We start from the raw sequence: 18,030 nt of genomic DNA on the forward strand, positions 1-18,030 counted from the left end.
TGGCTAGAAAGGTAAAGATATGTGGAGGCCATTCTGGAGATGGATCGGAACTTGTCGGCGATTCCTGAGGAGGCGCTGTTAAAGAAAGGGAAAAGATCCAGGTGGCATTTGAGCTTGTGTCTACGGGGAAGGCGGTGGGGCAGCTGCGTCGGGTCAGGACGGGGGATATATGAACATGGGGGGGGGGCGGGGGGGCGGGGGAAAGCCAGCAAGGTACGAGCGCATCGGTTAAGGCGACAGGTGGCGAGGAAGATTGATCGGATGAAAGATTTGGGGAATGAATGTGGTGGTATCCACTCTATATTCAAAACTGATCAGAACTGACTTTATATTAAATCATGGATTAACTCTATATTAAAGACTGATGAAGTCATGTATCTCTTGTAAAACATTACTTATCGCAATAATGTTTTTTAACAATTACTACAAACATTATCTTTGCAAAAGCCCAGCTGCAAGTGAGCTCATTAAGTCTAGTGGCCTTGTCTAGAAATAAGCCTTGCCAACTAAGGGAGGCTACTGCTTGTCTAGTGGCCTTGCCAACTAAGGGAGGCTACTGTTTGTCTAGAAATAACTATTGGGAGTTGATCAGAAGCAGGTGCGCTGCTAAAACTCCCTTTGACTCCCTAAGTAAGAAAAGCTTATAAATGTTTAAGCAAAGGCTGCAAAAAGCTTTTTCGCTTCGAGAGCTGTTTAGGAGATTGCTGAGTGTTTACCTGACCAAGCCGCTGCCTTTATCTCGACTCGTAGAGTTCTGCTCTTGATTGAGTATTGAACTCCGAGGCTACTAGCCGTTGTAAGTATGAAATGTTTATAGTTTAAGCAATTATGTAGTTAGGGAGTTTAAAGGCTAACTCATCACATATCCTGTATTTGCCAAACTGTATCATTTATTAAAAACTTGTATTACCCTTATTCTTTAAATAAATTGCGTATATATTTTACCATACAGATCCGTGTCTATTTTCATAAATAAGTGTGACATTTAACAAAGGCTCATCATATTCTCACCTCTGAGGCTACTGGAGGATGACTTACCCATACCCGGCTCTCAGAATAAGAAAGATTTAGCTGCAGTTAAGGATACGATAGCCCCCTAAGTGATCGTCTATCTCGTATACCGAAGGTAGTGAAAGCAAGGAACATTGTTGATACTATAATTAGACATCCCAAACAGCGGGTCTTACTTTAGATATTGACAAGACCTTGTCTGGTAGCTTGCAACCTCAACTAATCGGGAAGATCTTGGGTAGAATACTGCTCGACTGTCACATGAGGTGGTCACTGAGTCAGGGGAGGTAAACGTGGGTATTTGAGACCTTTTACCGCAGGCTGTACAGCTCAGAGCTTCCAGTGGGGGATGAAGGCATGAGGCGGTTTTTGGATGGACTAGATTTCCCAGTGGTCAAGTAGAGGTTTGGGGCCCCGATCAGGTTGTTGGAAGAAATGGGGTGCGTGGGTTCAATGCAGGTCTGGGCGAGTTTCGGCAGAGTTTTCGAAAATGTTTGGCGTCAAATTGGGACCCCTACTAGTGGAAATGTATAATGAAGTGGTCAGGAAGGGGGAGCTCCCGCCCACACTGTTTGAGGTTTCGATTTTGGTTATTTTAAACAAGGATAAGGATCCACAGGAATGTGGATTGTACCGTCGATATCACTGCTAAATGTGGATGCGAAGCTGTTGCCGAAGGTGCTGGCAACCTGTCTAGAGGACTGTGTGCCGAGGGTGATAGGCGAGGACCAAATTAGGTTCGTGAAGAGGCAGCAGCTGTCAGCGAATATTAGAAAGCTGTTGAATTTGGTCATGATGTCCCGGGGTGCTAGGAAATGGAGGTAATAGTGTCTATGGATGCAGAGAAAGTGTTTGACCGGGTTAAGTGCGCGTATTTGTTTGAGGTGTTGGGCTGGTTTGGGCAGGGTTTCATAGATTGGGTTAGGTTGTTGTATTGGGCCCCCATGTACAGGTGTTCGTATGAAAATTGTTAGTTCAGGGGTTTTTGGTTTGCACTGGGAAACGAGGCACAGGTGTCCGTTGCTTTTCGCGGGATTGGGCCTCTGGCAATGACACTGAGAGCTTCGGTGGGGGGTGTGGCTTGTGTGTGTGGAGTGGAGCATCCGGGCCCCCTGTACACAGACAACCTCTTGATGTATATTACAAACCCGGTGTAGAGCTTTGACAGGATCATGGGAATATTGGCGGAGTTTGGCTCATTCTCTTCGTATAAGCTTAACATGGGGAAGAGTGGGACATTCCAGGTCAACGTGCAGGGGAAAGACTTGGAAAGTTGTGTTTCAACTGACTAGGGTGAGTTTCTGATACTTGAGGATACAAGTGGCACACTGTTGGGCCCAGTTACACAAACCGAATTTGACAAATCTGCTGGAGGGGGTGAAAGAGGGGGAGCGAGAATGTTTTTTGGGGGGAGGGGGGGTTCCTTTGTTTCTTATAGTTGGAAAACGGCAGAGGAAGTGGGTTGGGATGGAGGGGTTTGGGTATCTGGAGTGTGGTTTCAGAGGGATGTTTACTATAAGACCATAAAACAAAGGAGAAAATTTTGAGCAGCACGGTAGCACTTTGATTAGCATAGTTGCTTCACAGCTCCAGGGTCCCAGGTTCGATTCCCGGCTTGGGTCACTGTGCAGAGTCTGCACGTTCTCCCGTGCCTGCATGGGTTTCCTCCAGGTACTCTGGTTTCCTTCCACAGTCCAAAGATGTGCAGGTTAGGTGGATTGGCCATGATAAATTGCCCTTGTGTTCAAAAAGGTTAGGTTGGATTACTGGGTTATGGGGTAAGGGTGGAGGCGTGGCCCTGGGGGGGAGGGGGGGAGCTCTTTCCAAAGGTCGGTGCAGACTTCATGGGCCGAGTGGCATGCTTCTGCACTGTGGATTCTAATTAGGCCACTCGGCCTATCGAGTCTGCTCCGTCATTCAATCATGGCTGATATTTTTCTCATCCCCATTCTCCTATCATTTCCCCATAACCCCTGATCCCCTTATTAATCAAGAGCCTATCTATCTTGATTTGGCCTCCGCAGCCTTCTACGGCAAAAAGTTCCACAGATTCACCACCCTCTGGCTGAAGAAATTCCGCCTCATCTCTGTTTTAATGGATTGTCCCTTTAGTCTGAGATTGTATCCTGTGGTTCTAGTTTTCCTCGAAGTATCCTGTACATTTCAATAAGATTTCCCCCCCCCCATATCCTTCTAAACTCCAACGAGTACAAACCCAAATTCCTTAACCGTTCCTCACACGACAAGCTCTTCATTCCAAGGATCATTCTTGTGAACCACCTCTGGACCCTTTCCAAGGCCAGCACATCCTTCCTTAGATATGGGGCCCAAAACTACTCACAATACTCCAAATGGGGTCTGACCAGAGCCTTATACAGCCTCAGAAGTACATCCCTGGTCTTGTATTCCAGCCCTCTCGACATGAATGCTAACATTGCATTTGCCTTCCTAACTGCTGACTGATCCTGCACGTTCACCTTTACTGGTGCTGTTTGTCTCTTTTTCTTGACATAATTGCAATTGCCCGAATAAAAATATTTTTAAAAGAGTATATCCTTAAATCTTCACAACCTGTAACTACAGTAAAAGGAAATTAGATGTGAAAAATATATTTGCAATGTACCTGCCTATTGAGAACTACTTTGCTTTGGATATTTCAGGTGGTCAGTTAGATTCCAGATCTTCACGCCGTGAAAACTTTAGTTTTGGTCAGAATATGAATGCTGCAAGTTCCATTTCGCACGAACCAAGAATGGCACGATCACAAGGTAGGGTGAGCCTAAGAGCATAAGAAACAGGAGGAGTAGACCACAAGACCCATCAAGCCTACTCCATCCTTCAATATGACCATGGCTAATCTTGGTTTCAACTCTTCTGCTCCCCAGAATTCTTCATTCCTTGAGAAACCAGAAATCTGTTATCACAGCCTTGCATGTATTAAGCAATGTAGCATCCAGAACCCTCGGTAGAGAATTCCAATGATTTTTAAATTCCACGAGCTGCATGGCCAGATTTGTACCCCTGTCCCAGGGACATTTGTGCCCAGGGAATTAGATTTGGCGTCTGCTTGACTGGCCAAGAGACTAAGCAATCATTTTCCCTGGAAGTTGTAGTGAATTAATTTTCATCACATAAATGTATAGGGAACCTCCCTTATTGCATCTAATTAATAACATTAGCTGAGTGAAGTATGTCATCCTTTCACAGTTCCATTTTTTTGACGTTTTAGATAGTCAGTCACGACGAGAGAACTTTGGAAGCAGTTTTGATCGTGTTAATATGGAAAGTTCCAGTGCCTATGATCCAATAAGGCTACGGTCACAAGGTAAGTTACTTAATTAGGTTTGAACACCAATTTGCCAAAAAAAAACCTGATGACATTTGGTTGGTCCAAGAAATTGAAATATATTTGTTTGCCATAACTTTTATGCTTTTGGTATTTCAGATGGACAGTCGGGCAACTTTTCAAGATATGAGAACTTTGGGAGTAGTTTTGGTCAGCATGTTAACATGGGAAATTCCAGTTCATATGAATCAAGAATGCCACATTCTCAAGGTAGAGTATTTAAAATTTAATGCAGAGATACTTCCTAAACGTGTACTGCCATTCAATTCAACTTTCCTTGTGACTTCTCTAGTCCTAATTCTGAGTCTGCATCTGTCTGTAGTTTCTCTTTTATTTCCCCTAATGTCAGTTTGGAGGTCATCTTATCCATGCAACCAGCTGCCCACTTCCTTGATCCATTCGCATTAATTCTTTTTTCCCGGTACAAATTATTTTTCTCCTTGGGATTAATATCCTTGTGTTTCTTTAAAATTGCCTTTATCAACCCATTCTGGAGTAAAACCAACTTCAACCTAATAAAATTCTACTTTGTGACCTTGCTTATACTTATAATCTTGTTTGTCTTTGTCTTTTCCATCTGCACTCCTGTTTTAGCATCTTTTTGAAAGAACCTCCTCTTCAAAGTGTTCTTCATTTCCCTGCTTTTGCTTAAACATACAGCTTCGCATTTCTCTGAATTGAAATGAAATGAAAATCGCTTATTGTCACAAGTAGGCTTCAAATGAAGTTACTGTGAAAAGCCCCTAGTCGCCACATTCCGGCGCATGTTCGGGGAGGCTGTTCGGGAATCGAACCGTGCTGCTGGCCTCCCTTGGTCTCCTTTCAAAGCCAGCGATTTAGCCCTGTGCTAAACAGTGCCTGTTTACTGCTTCTACCAACTACACCATTAGGGGCTGGTTTAGCACACTGGGCTAAATCGCTGTCTTTGAAAGCAGACCCAGGCAGGCCAGCAGCATGGTTCAATTCCCGTACCAGCCTCCCCGAACAGGTGCCGGAACGTGGCAACTAGGGGCTTTTCACAGTAACTTCATTGAAGCCTACTTGTGACAATAAGCGATTTTCATTTCATTTTCACCAGCCTGTCACTGTTGCATTTTCATTTACAGATTCCCATCTTGCTCATTTGCCACAATTAATAAATTATGACCTATTTCCTTTCTAGCTTGTGTGCAAATAACTTAAATAAATGGATGAGAAGTGATCCTACCATAGATTGTTGAGGCACACACCCATAGCCAGAGCCTGCTATTACAAAAAGCCTCCATATTCTCAGCCACCTCTTTATTATTGTTGCATTTCATTTCATATAATGTGTTGTCGTTTTGGTTCCAAGTCTTGTCTGGCATCCTATGAAACACCTTCTAAAAATATATATACATGTAATCTGCCACATTTCTTTATACACTCTTGTGATTTCCCTGATAAATGTAAATTAATTAATGAAACGTGAAAGCATAGTTTAACTGGAAGTGGCTGAAGTAATGTGCAGCAGGAGTATTGTCCCTTTCTTAAGGATATAGTGCTGTAACTGGTTCATTGTCTTCATGATGGCAGGAAGCACTTGCATTATTCATGCACAGCTTCCACTAGCTCAGATTCACACACCTTGGTTGGGCCTCCACGGCTGATAGATTGGTTGTCACTTGGTGTGCCATACACTAGCAAATAAACAGATACTGGAGACAGGACAACAGTGGAGCATCCCCGTTGGAAGCCACAAGACACCAGCTCTGTCCAGCTAAATTCAGACACTGAACCTTGGGATGGGAGTGCCACGATATCTTAGGCCTTTGTGCTATTGTTCACCTCTGCGGAAGGAGTGACCACCTAGATGGAGATTTCGATGCCGCAGCAGCCAAGTGCATATTGGTCATCATGGGCAAGCCCGCACACTCAATTCTGCCAGTTGAATAAGGTGGAAATCAGATAAAACCTGACCTTGGCTGTCCAGTTTCACTGAAGTACAACAAATTACTCTTCAGTTTGTGGCTAGCAATGAATTGCAGGTGGTCCTTGAGAAGGATAATGGAGAAACGATGCGTAGAAGTGGATACTGATCAGGGCTCTCCTGTTCACCCCCATTTTCTCCCAAGGCCGCCACACACTACACTAGTCAGAGGCCATAGGCTATCTGAGGCTATCTTTGTCTGGACACTTGTAGGCTCATAAGCCCATAGAATGTTGGCCACGAGCACCTCAGCAGTTAGAGCAGGAAAGCAAACCGTGTTTCTCTATCTGCTGAAACCACCAGGGTAATACCATGTCGTCAGAGGAAAGGAGAAAGAAAAAATTTATAACTTCATGGTTGACCCTCATGACACCAACCCTCACCCCCATCCCAAATATTTTTTAAAATACATTTAGAGTAGGCAATTATTTTTTTCAGTTAAGGGGCAATTTAGCGTGGCCAATCCATCCACCCTGCACATCTTGGGTCGTGGGTGTGAAACCCACGCAGATACGGGGAGAAAGTGCAAACTCCACACAGACAGTGACTCAGGGCCGGGATTCGAACCCGGGTCCTCAACGCCACAATCCCAGTGCTAACCATTGCACCACATGCCGCCCTCCACCCCATCCCAAATATGACATGAGTAGAAGACAGATAATGGATGTTAGTCAAATTGTTTTTTTGATTTTGCAATACAAAACAACCCTCTCCTCCCAACAAATAATGGTAACCAATTCCCGAAAGTGCATGATGAACAAACTCCAACAATTGTAGAACCCCTCAGTGCTAACTTCACCTTTTCTAGGGTCAAAAACTCCAGGTCCCCCGCCACGCCGAGGCACAAGGTGGAGAAGCTGACCTCCCCTCAACAGGATCTTGTGAGCAATTAGCGAGGCAAAGGCCAAAAATCTGCTCCCTCACCCACCTGCAGCTCTGGTTGGTCCGACACCCCAAATATGGCTTCCAGGGGACTGGGCTCCACATCTGCATGCACAACCCTTGAGATTGTACTGAATGCCTTCCTCCAAAATCTTTCCAGCTTCGGGCAGGATCAAAACATATGAACATAATTTGCAGGGCCCCTCCCACATTGCTCACAGACATCCTCCATTCCCTTGAACTCAAGCTGGCTCATACTTGACTTTGTTAAGATGTGTGCCCTGTACACTAGTCAGCTGTGTCAGCCCAACCTCCCATACGAAGTCGAGGCATTAACCCTTCGCAGCATCTCACACCACAATCCTTCCAGCACCGCTCCCAGCCCTCCCTCCCACTTTGTCTTAATCCCCTCCATAGACACCCTAACTTCCTCCTGAATCCTCCCATAAATCACCGAGACGACCCCCAACTCACTGACAGCATCGCTTCCAGAAACGAGGAGGCAGGCATTATCGGGAAGGTTGGGGAAACCTTCCTCGCAAAGTCCGCACCTGCATATACCTAAAACATTGCCGCACCCCAAGCCCATACTTCTCATCCAACTCCTCCAAGCTCGCAAATTGCACCCCCCAGGAACAAATCCTTGATTTCCTTAATCCCCCTCTCGTCCCATCCCCGAAACCACGCATCCATACCCCGGCTTGAACCCATGATTCCCCCTAATCGGCATCCCACCTGACTTGGCCCCTAGCTTAAAGTGCAGTCTAAATTGCCTCTAAATCCTCAACGTGGCTGCCACCACTAGATTCGCCAAATACTTCCCTAGGACCATCAGGAGCGACGCCAGCACTCCCAACCTCTCCAAGAGCCCACCTCTGACTTTACCTACAGAGCCCCCTCCTCTCCTTGCTCCAGCCACACCTTCTCGTATACCAACGTCTTCCCATCGCACCTCTTGTCTCTGCTTTGCCCAATTCAAGATGTTCTCCTTCACGTGAAACTTATGAAAGCAGATTATGACTGCCCTTGGTGGCTCATTTGCTTTCGGCTTCAGCTTGAGCAACCGATGTGCCCTGTCCAACTCATAGCGGGGAGGGTTCTTCCACCTCCCCCATCAACTCCGCCAGATCTTGGCAAAGCATCGGTCAACCTCGGGCCTCCACTGCCTGGCAGCATGGCCAGCAGATTTTGCCTCCTTGACCTGTTCTCCAAGTCCTCCACCGTAGCTCTGAACTCTTTATTGGCCTCCACCACCTCCCCAGCTCCTCACCAATCGAGATGAACTGGTTGCTGTGTTGAGACGATGCCTCCTCCACCCCCTTCAACTTCTCTCCTTGCTCCCACATCTCGACCGCCATCTTCATCACTGCCGTCTTTACCGGGGCAATTGCCTCCTCCACCCATTCTTTCATCGCACCCATCATCTCTTTCCGCAGCACCTCCATATGCTTGGCAAACTGCCTCTCAAATTCCCTGGCCAAAGGTGCAGCAATGGTTAGCATTGCTGTCTCACGGTGCCGAGGTCCCAGGTTCGATCCCGGTTCTGGGTCACTGTCCGTGTGGAGTTTGCACATTCTCCCCGTGTTTGCGTGGGTTTCGCCCCCACAACCCAAAGATGTGCAGGGTAGGTGGATTGACCATGCTAAATTGCCCCCTAATTAGAAAAATTGAATTGGGTACTCTAAATTTATTTTTTAAAAGATTCCCTGGCCATCACTCAGTCAGATTTTCCATTGTGGGGGGAGCAGCCCCACTCAGTGACCCAGCCTCGGCCATCTTTTTCCTGCCGGACTTAATGGCAGACCTTCGTTCGGCCATTCTTTCCAGTGTCCTCCTTCTGGGTCTTCCACATCTCACACCTTCCTTATAACTTCCCACACCAACTCATTCACAAAATAATCCAGAAACTGGGCATAAAAGTCCAAAAGCCAGAGACTCTAGCAGGTGCCACCTAACTTACGACCTCCACCGCCAGAAGTCCGGGTGTTAGTGAAATTAAAGAATTGTTGACTGAAAATGCTTTTTGTTGGCAGTTGGGGGTGGCAGTGGGTTGAGCATTGATGAGTCACATGGCTGCAAACCCTTGTGTTAATTGAACTGTGCATGGAAGAGGCTGTCCTGAGCATCTCTCCTGCTGATGGCTGCAAATGTCAGGAGGCTGCTTTCGCTATTTCCTTCCTTTTTCTGTAGCTGAAAGAAGGACAATTTTTTAAAAATATACCTGGAACACCAGGCTTAAGGGGATGTATGAGTCCAGAAGGAAATCCAGTTTGAAGCAGGAAGACGCTGCTGGGCCTGGTGTGCGACATTGATCCAAATGAGCCACCTGATGACATTGCTGAAGAAATGTTTTTACAGTTTGCTGATGCTTTTGTGGCTGGAGTGGCGAGCGCAGCATGTAACTAGCACATCATGCGGGTTAAACACACACAGTCCAGGATGATCAATTGCACCTTGAGCGGCAGTGGAATATGTGGAAGTCAGGATTTGGTTCCGGTGAGATTGGGCCGTGTCAGAGCTGCGGCTTGATGCTCTGTTTCGGTCCCAACAGCGTCGCCAATACTGTGGGTATTTCTATTTTTCTTAGTGAACCACAAGCTTTCCCTTATATCGATCAAATTACCACACAATCAGTTAGTTAGCCCAAAAGATGGTTTATTTACATACACAATAGTTATCTCAACATGCAAACACAATATCTACTATGAGTTAAACTACACCTATCAGCTGCAATAACTACTTAACTTCAGGGTGACCAGCACTGTGCAAATGGATAAGGCCTTTATCTGGATTTCACTTGACTGGTTCGAAGAAAGTGGCTCTGTCTCTGCTGGGCTCATCCGTCAGGTAGCGATTGTTGTTCTTGAACTTAGCTGGCTGTTCCTGCTGCAATTGGGCTGGCACAGGCCGGATCCAAAAGAGATAGCACACATGGCTGTGCTCTCTTTTATCCCTCTGGGATTTCGCGCACTTTGGGGCGGTCCTTAACCTTGGACCCAATAGTTCAACGGGGCTCTGATCACTCTCTTCGATTTCGGCCAATGAAGGGGCGGATGCCTTGGTAGCTGGGTGGGTCCTTCGTGGTCATTGACCTTGGCAGTTGTGCTTTCTGACTAAGGGGAGTGGAGCCGATCAGTCTGTGGCTGTACTGGTTGCTTGATTGGAGTTCTATTGTCCTGGGAAAATGGGCCATTAAAATGCAAACGAGCGGGGGTTTCGATCAGGTCTGGTTACCTGTGTTTTAGATAAACATAGGCTGTGTATCTGTCTGAGTCCTGGGTTGGCCATAATTCCCATGGTCCTTTGAAGGTGGCCATCTTAGATGGCTACAGGCTCCTGGACAGAGAATGGCACTGATACGTGGAACAAGTCGCACATTGATTGACAGATCATTTCTATGACAAAGGTCTAGACATGATAACACATTCTCAGGCTTATCCTCCATTTCTGTTGACCAACGTGCGGGAGGTGATACCGCGTGTTTGTTTTTGGTGTGAAAATGAGCTGATACAGCTTTGTATTGGTACCAATATGGAACGGTGACGTTTCCTTGTTGTTTAATGGTTATTGTGATATGTGGAATGTTACGTAGTTGATTTTCAAATCTTTGTTACTGTTGACTGTTTAATAAACAAAATATTCTCTGGCAGCTAGGTAGCCATAAGGATCCTGGTTAAATTAGTCTGCTCCTGCACCCTTTCAAACACTACATCGAACTTGATCATATTGTGATTGCTATTAGATTATTTTCAACACTGTTCAGCTGTTAATCTGCCTCATTACTAAACCTTTTTAGTTGTATGTTTTATCTTTTTCAACACACTAACTTGCACATAACACTGAACAAGTGTTACTTGCCTCAAGCCACTAAGCCGCATCTCCTCCCTGCTTCCCAACCGTTGCACTCTATATTGTACTCCATTTATGGTTTCTCTTTGCAACTACTCACATTGACAAATGAAATAATTTGATATGGTACTTGTGGAGAAGATGTTTACGTTTTTTGCAGAGACCAAAACTAAATGTCTTAAATATAGTGAGTCATTAATAAATCCAATAGGGAATTTGGGAGCAAGTTCTTTCCCCAATAAGTGACAAAATGTCCACGTTTTGAACTTACTACTAACAGCGCAGATGCATTAAAGGGGAGCTTGATAAGCCATGACAGGGGAAGAAATTGGAAGGATATGCTTACAGGGTTAGATGAAGGGATGTGGAGTAAGAACATCATCCATGAATTCATTTGGGGTGAATGGCCTGTTTCTGTGCAGTTGACCTAATGTAACTTGAGTACACCATTTCATCCTCATTTGTAGTCATATCTATCTTTGACTATCCTTCAAAAAAACCGTACTTTATCCCTTTAATGTTGACTGAAAATTGAGAAAATGTCCTACTGTACCCACTACTTCATCTCAGTGCGAAAATCATTTCAAATGTTTGCGTAGAATAATAAAACCTTTCCGTTTTTCTCTTGTTCTGTCGCCCTATTCTCATTTTTCCATGTACAGAAACTCTTTATTTTCCACGCTATCTCTAAATAAAGTTAATAATGTATATTGCTTTCTGAAGATTACAGATCATCTGGAGAGGTTATGCACGATGACTGGAGAAAAAAAATAAAATCTGAAGAAACCTTTAATATGGGTTGGAGTGGAGACAACACACGAGACACTGGGGATGATTACAGGAGAGGAGAACCAATGAGGTGATCAAAATTTGAGGAGTATAAGTATTTCTATTGAAGGAAAATTAAAATCAAACACTGCAGCCTTTGGGTCACCCTCTTAATTTCTTCCTCCCGGTTGGACACAAGTGTTCTAGTATTCAGTGAAATATTTTGAGGTATTTTTCGTATCAATGTTGCTTTATAAATACAAGTTGAATTCAAATTTTTATTTCCATTGGCTTCTGTGTAGAAATTATGCGCTATGGCAGGAAGTTATTTATGAGTTGGTTCAAGTTGAGAGCAGAAAATCTTTTTCAACAGTTTTTCTCTCAACTTGGGTTCCGATTAAATTAAAGATTTTCCTCTTCCTTAGGAGCTATCGTAATGATTACACCAAAGGATCTGATGTTGATGATCGTTGGATGCAAAATGAGGTAAGTTGTGAAATGGTGTGGTTTCCTGAGTATGGCTTATTTTAGTGTATGTACAGAGCAATTGTTCATTAAATCAAGTGAAAACCTTTCAGCTACAAATAATTTTCCAAAGCCTGTCCCCTCCCCCAAATTCCTGGAGGCAGTGAATTATGCTGGATGTGGATCTGTAGATAGTGATAACACTTCAGTGTTGAATGAAATATCTAACCTTTGTACTGGAGTCCAGACACTATTTTCACATGAGCGTTTTTGCTGTGCATTGGTGTGCCATGAACATGAGATTTGTTCCTGAATTAGCAAAGTATAATTTTAAATATGTGTCATCCACTGAGTTTGGACACATTGGTAGTAGGCCTGCTAAATGATCAGGCAAAGTTGGGGGCCCACTCCATTGCTAACAATATAAAAAACAAATGGGCAAAATGAAAAAGATCAGCTGATCTATCAGTCAAATAAATTTGGCTTGCCAGTGTTTCTTCTCACTCACAACCTTGTAATCTTGGGGACGGACAGACTTAAAAGAAAAATCCTCAGTCATCTGGGAAATCCTTAACAAACAACCCCCATAGCAATCAAAATAATTTCGGGAAATGAGTAGCCATGAGCACACATGCCAACATCCCACCCAAATTTGTAGGGAGTCAGTTGAACCACAACAAAAGATTTGCCAATTCCTTTCAGAACTGCTGTAGCAAATGTGCACTTACTACGAACTGTTAATTCATTTCAAGTATCGATAACACTCCGATATCCAACCCAATTCAATGATTGCGTAGCTTAATGCATAACTCCTTGTTTTCTCCAGCCTACCGAGTCTAATAATCTGCCCACATGGACACCATCCAGTAACAATTAATAAATGAACATATTCTGTTTTAAAATAACATGATTTTACATCATTTTATATTTTTGTCAGTCATCTTGGCATCCATTTTGTTTCAAGTGCATTTCATCAGCCTTTTTCATTTGTGTTGGGTTTTTAGTTGGAACCACACAGATCAGGTGATTCCAAAACAACCTACACAAACGAAGAGCTTTTTGAATATTTGGTGAGTATGAAATTATAACGGTAGTAAGTTTATGACAAATGACAAAGCTATGTTAAATGGAAAAAAATCAAAACTCCAAAATATTTTATGAAAGAAAACATAGCTGGCTTTTAAATTTGGTTCTGCAACCAAATACTTTTTTTGTATATATTTGCAAATGAGCGAGGAAGTTGCATTGAAAACTGCCATATTCAGACTGAAACGTGGATGCAAGCTATTGGGAATCAGTGAGATTGAATTGTGCATTTGCCATATATGTATCTACGGAATTATGGTTGATCGATAGATCCTATTTGAACTTTTGGCTAAAGCGGCAAAGTATAAATGGGAGAGGAAGGTTGAAGATGTGATCAATGTAACTTGTATGGACGTCCAAATACCTGGAGTGCTTAAATTGTTGCATTAAAAAATCTCAGAAAAGGACTTCCGGTTGCGGCGATGCACTGCTAAGCCGCACGTTTCGGCAGCTCCCGTTCTAACGGACTTTTGGGCTCTTTTTGGGAGCCCCAACAGAATTTTTTTTTGACCAAACCCAGTGTGGGGTGACGAAGGAAGGAGCGGGTGTGTATGGAAGCGATCGGTGGTAGTGGCCAGATTGCGAAGGATCCTTTGGAGCAGCGGCAGAGAAGAGAAGGAATAAGCAAGATGGCGACGGATGGAGCCCAGACGACATGGGGCCTGGACCAGCAGGAATTCCTCCGACGGTGTGGAGGAATTAAAGAAGGAAGTGCTGGCGCCGATGTTATTGGCAATCGAAGTGCTAAAAGAAACGCAAAAGGCCCAGGCGATAGAGCTTACGTGGGGTGAAGGCGAAGGCATCTGAGTACGAGGATGAGGTTCTGGGCCTAGCGGTAAAAATGGAGACACACAAGGCGCTACATAAGAGATGTATCGAAAGGCTCGAAGTCCTGGAGAACAGCTCGAGGAGGAAGAACCTCCGGATTCTAGGTCTCCCCGAGGGAGTGGAGGGAGCTGACGTTGGGGCTTATGTGAGCACGATGCTCCATTCGCTTATGGGAGCAGAGGCCCCCTCGGGCCCCCTGGAGGTGGAAGTGTGGGGGGGGGGCCCAATCCGGCTGATCATGTGGAATGTGAGGCCTAAATGGGCCGATCAAGAGGGCCTGAGTGTTTGCGCACTTAAAAGGACTGAAGGCAGACGTGGTCATGCTTCAGGAGATGCATTTAAAGGTGGCGGATCAGGTTAGGTTAAGGAAAGGATGGGTGGGACAGGTGTTCCACTCAGGGTTGGACGCGAAAAATAGAGGGGTGGCGATATTGGTGGGGAAACGGGTGTCGTTCGAGGCTAGGATTATAGTGGTGGACAACGGTGGTAGATATGTGATGGTGAGTGGTAGATTGCAGGGAAAGGAGGTCGTGCTGGTAAATGTATATGCCCCGAACTGGGATGACGGGGGATTTATGAAGCGGATGCTGGGACGTATCCCGGACCTGGAGGTGGGAAGCCTGGTAATGGGGGGCGGATTTCAATACTGTGCTGGATCCAGGGTTAGATCGGTCTAGATCCAGGACCGGAAGAAGGCTGGCAGCGGCCAAGGTCCTCAGGGGGTTTATGGAGCAAATGGGGGGAGTGGATCCGTGGAGATTTGCCAGGCCATTGGCCAAAGAGTTCTCCTTTTTCTCCCATGTCCATAAGGTATACTCCCAGATAGATTTCTTTGTTTTGAGCAGGGCACTGATTTCGAGGGTGGCAGGAACGGAGTATTCGGCCATAGCTGTTTCAGACCGTGCCCCGCACTGGGTGGATCTGGAACTAGGAGACGAGAGGGAACAGCGCCCACTCTGGCGACTGGATGTGGGACTATTGGCGGATGAGGGGGTCTGTGGAAGGGTGCGGGGATGTATTGAGAGGTACCTGGAGGCCAATGATGACGGTGAGATCCAGGTGGGGGTAGTATGGGAAGCGCTGAAGGCAGTGGTTAGCGGAGAGTTGATCTCCATTAGGGCTTACAAGGAGAAAAAAGAGGGCAAAGAAAGGGAGAGATTAGTGGGGGAGATTTTGAGTGTGGATAAAAGATATGCGGAGGCCCCGGACGAAGGACTAAATAGAGAGAGGCGAAGACTTCAGACGGAGTTTGACCTGCTGACCACCGGGAAGGCAGAGGCACAGTGGAGGAAGGCACAGGGGATGAGATACGAATATGGGGAAAAGGCGAGTCGGCTGCTGGCCCACCAGCTCCGTAAGAGGATAGCGGCGAGGGAAATAGGGGGAGTTAGGGATGACACGGGAACTACGGAGCGGAGAGCAGGGAAGGTAAATGAGGTGTTTAAGACCTTTTATGAGAGGCTACATAGGTCCCAACCCCCGGGGGGAAAAGAGTGGATGCAACAGTTTCTGGATCAACTAAGGTTCCCGAGGGTGGAGGAGCAGGAGGTGGCAGGCCTGGGGGCGCCAATTGGGGTGGATGAGGTGACGAAAGGGCTGGGGAACATGCAGGCAGGAAAGGCCAGGGACCAGACGGGTTCCCGGTGGAATTTTACAGGAAATATGTGGACTTGTTGGCCCCGCTGCTGGCGAGAATCTTTAACGAGGCCAGAGAAGGGGGGAACCTACACCCGACAATGTCGGAGGCGACGATATCACTAATCCTGAAGCGTGATAAAGATCCGCTGCAATGCGGATCATATAGGCCAATCTCGCTCCTGAATGTAGACGCCAAGCTGCTGGCAAAAGTGCTAGCGACGAGGATCGAGGATTGTGTCACGGGGGTGGTACATGAAGACCAGACAGGGCTTGTAAAGGGGAGACAATTGAATGTCAACGTGCGACGGCTGTTGGGGGTGATAATGATGCCCCCAACGGAGGGGGAGGCAGAGATAGTGGTGGCGATGGATGCAGAGAAGGCATTCGATAGGGTAGAGTGGGAGTATTTATGGGAGGTGTTGAGGAGGTTTGGGTTCGGGGAGGGGTTTGTCAGTTGGATCAAGCTCCTCTATGGGGCCCCGGTGGCAAGTGTAGTCACAAATCGGCAGAGATCGGAGTATTTTCGGTTACATAGGGGAACAAGGCAGGGGTGCCCCCTGTCCCCATTACTGTTCACGCTGGCAATTGAACCACTGGCCATAGCATTGAGAGACTCTAGGAAATGGAGGGGGGTGGTTAGAGGGGAGAGGAACATCGAGTGTCACTCTACGCAGATGACCTACTGCTGTATGTGGCGGATCCTGTGGAGGGGATGACCGAGGTTATGCAGATATTGAGGGAGTTTGGAGATTTTTCGGGATATAGGCTTAATATGGGGAAGAGTGAGCTCTTTGTAGTACACCCCGGGGATCAGGGAAGAGGGATAGACTCCCTGCCGTTAAGGAGAGTGGAAAGGAGCTTCTGATATCTGGGGATTCAGGTAGCCAAGAGCTGGGGAACTCTACACAAGCTCAATCTGACGTGGCTGGTGGAGCAGATGGAGGAGGATTTCAAGAGGTGGGATATGCTGCCACTCTCACTGGCGGGCAGAGTGCAGGCGGTAAAGATGATGGTCCTCCCAAGGTTTCTTTTTGTTTCAATGTCTCCCCATTTTGATCACTAAGGCCTTTTTTAAGAAAATAGATAGGAGTGTTATGAGTTTCGTGTGGGCAGGGAAGACCCCGAGGGTAAGGAGGGGGTTCCTGCAGTGCAGCAGGGACAGAGGGGGACTGGCGTTGCCGAATCTGGACGACTATTACTGGGCCGTCAATGTGGCGATGGTTTGCAAGTGGATGAGGGAGGGAGACGGGGCGGCGTGGAAGAGGCTGGAGATGGCGTCCTGTAAAGGAACGAGCCTAGAGGCGCTGGTGACGGCGCCGCTACCGCTCTCCCCGAAAAGGTATACCACGAACCCAGTGGTGGTGGCAACCCTAAGGATCTGGGGGCAATGGAGGCGACATAGGGGGGTGACTGGTGCCTCGGTGTGGTCCCCGATCAGGAATAACCATCGGTTTGTCCCAGGAAGGATGGACGGAGGGTTCCAGAGCTGGCATCGGGCAGGAATTAGGAGATTGAGAGACTTGTTTATTGACGGGGAGTTTGCGAGCCTGGGAGCGCTGGAAGAAAAGTATGAGTTGCGCCCGGGGAATATCTTTAGATATATGCAAGTGAGGGCGTTTACGAGGCAGCAGGTGAGGGAATTTCCGCTGCTCCCGACACGGGATCCAGGATAGAGTGATTTCGGGGGTATGGGTCGGGGAGGGCAAAGTGTCCGAAATATATCAGGAGATGAGAAACGAGGGGGAGGCGCTGGTAGAGGAGCTGAAAGGAAAATGGGAAGAAGAGCTGGGGTAGAGGGAGGGGTAAATTCCTCTTCCTCGTGTGCCAGGCTTAGCCTGATACAATTCAAGTTTCTACACAGAGCACACATGACGGGAGCAAGACTGAGCAAGTTCTTCGGAGTGGAGGACAGGCGCAGGAGGTGCTTGGGAAGCCCGGCGAACCACACACTTGTTTTGGTCGTGTCCGGCACTGGATGAGTACTGGAGGGGAGTGGCAAGAGTGATTTCAAAGGTGGTGAAGGTCCGGGTCAAGCCAGGCTGGGGGTTAGCTATATTTGGGGTAGCGGAAGAGCCAGGAGTGCAGGAGGCGAAAGATGCCGATATTCTGGCCTTTGCGTCCCTGGTAGCCCGGCGAAGGATCTTATTTATGTGGAAGGAAGCGAAACCCCCGCCCCCGGCGTGGAGGCCTGGATAAACGACATGGCAGG

At 46.6% G+C, this 18,030-nt stretch overlaps 1 protein-coding gene across 9 annotated transcripts in view; it reads left to right on the top strand.

The window, feature by feature from the left end:
• The window catches only part of LOC140425083 (uncharacterized), a 137,750-nt gene that overhangs the window by 104,633 nt on the left and 15,087 nt on the right, over positions 1-18,030 (top strand). For all 9 annotated transcript variants that reach the window (XM_072508942.1, XM_072508945.1, XM_072508941.1 and 6 more), the window contains 6 exons: positions 3,672-3,779; positions 4,241-4,336; positions 4,457-4,567; positions 11,760-11,895; positions 12,230-12,290; positions 13,274-13,339. In XM_072508942.1, coding sequence (XP_072365043.1) covers positions 3,672-3,779; positions 4,241-4,336; positions 4,457-4,567; positions 11,760-11,895; positions 12,230-12,290; positions 13,274-13,339 — 578 coding nt within the window. The remainder of the gene's footprint in view (positions 1-3,671; positions 3,780-4,240; positions 4,337-4,456; positions 4,568-11,759; positions 11,896-12,229; positions 12,291-13,273; positions 13,340-18,030) is intronic.

This window comes from Scyliorhinus torazame, chromosome 6, assembly GCF_047496885.1.
Source record: "Scyliorhinus torazame isolate Kashiwa2021f chromosome 6, sScyTor2.1, whole genome shotgun sequence".
Classification (NCBI taxonomy): domain Eukaryota; kingdom Metazoa; phylum Chordata; class Chondrichthyes; order Carcharhiniformes; family Scyliorhinidae; genus Scyliorhinus; species Scyliorhinus torazame.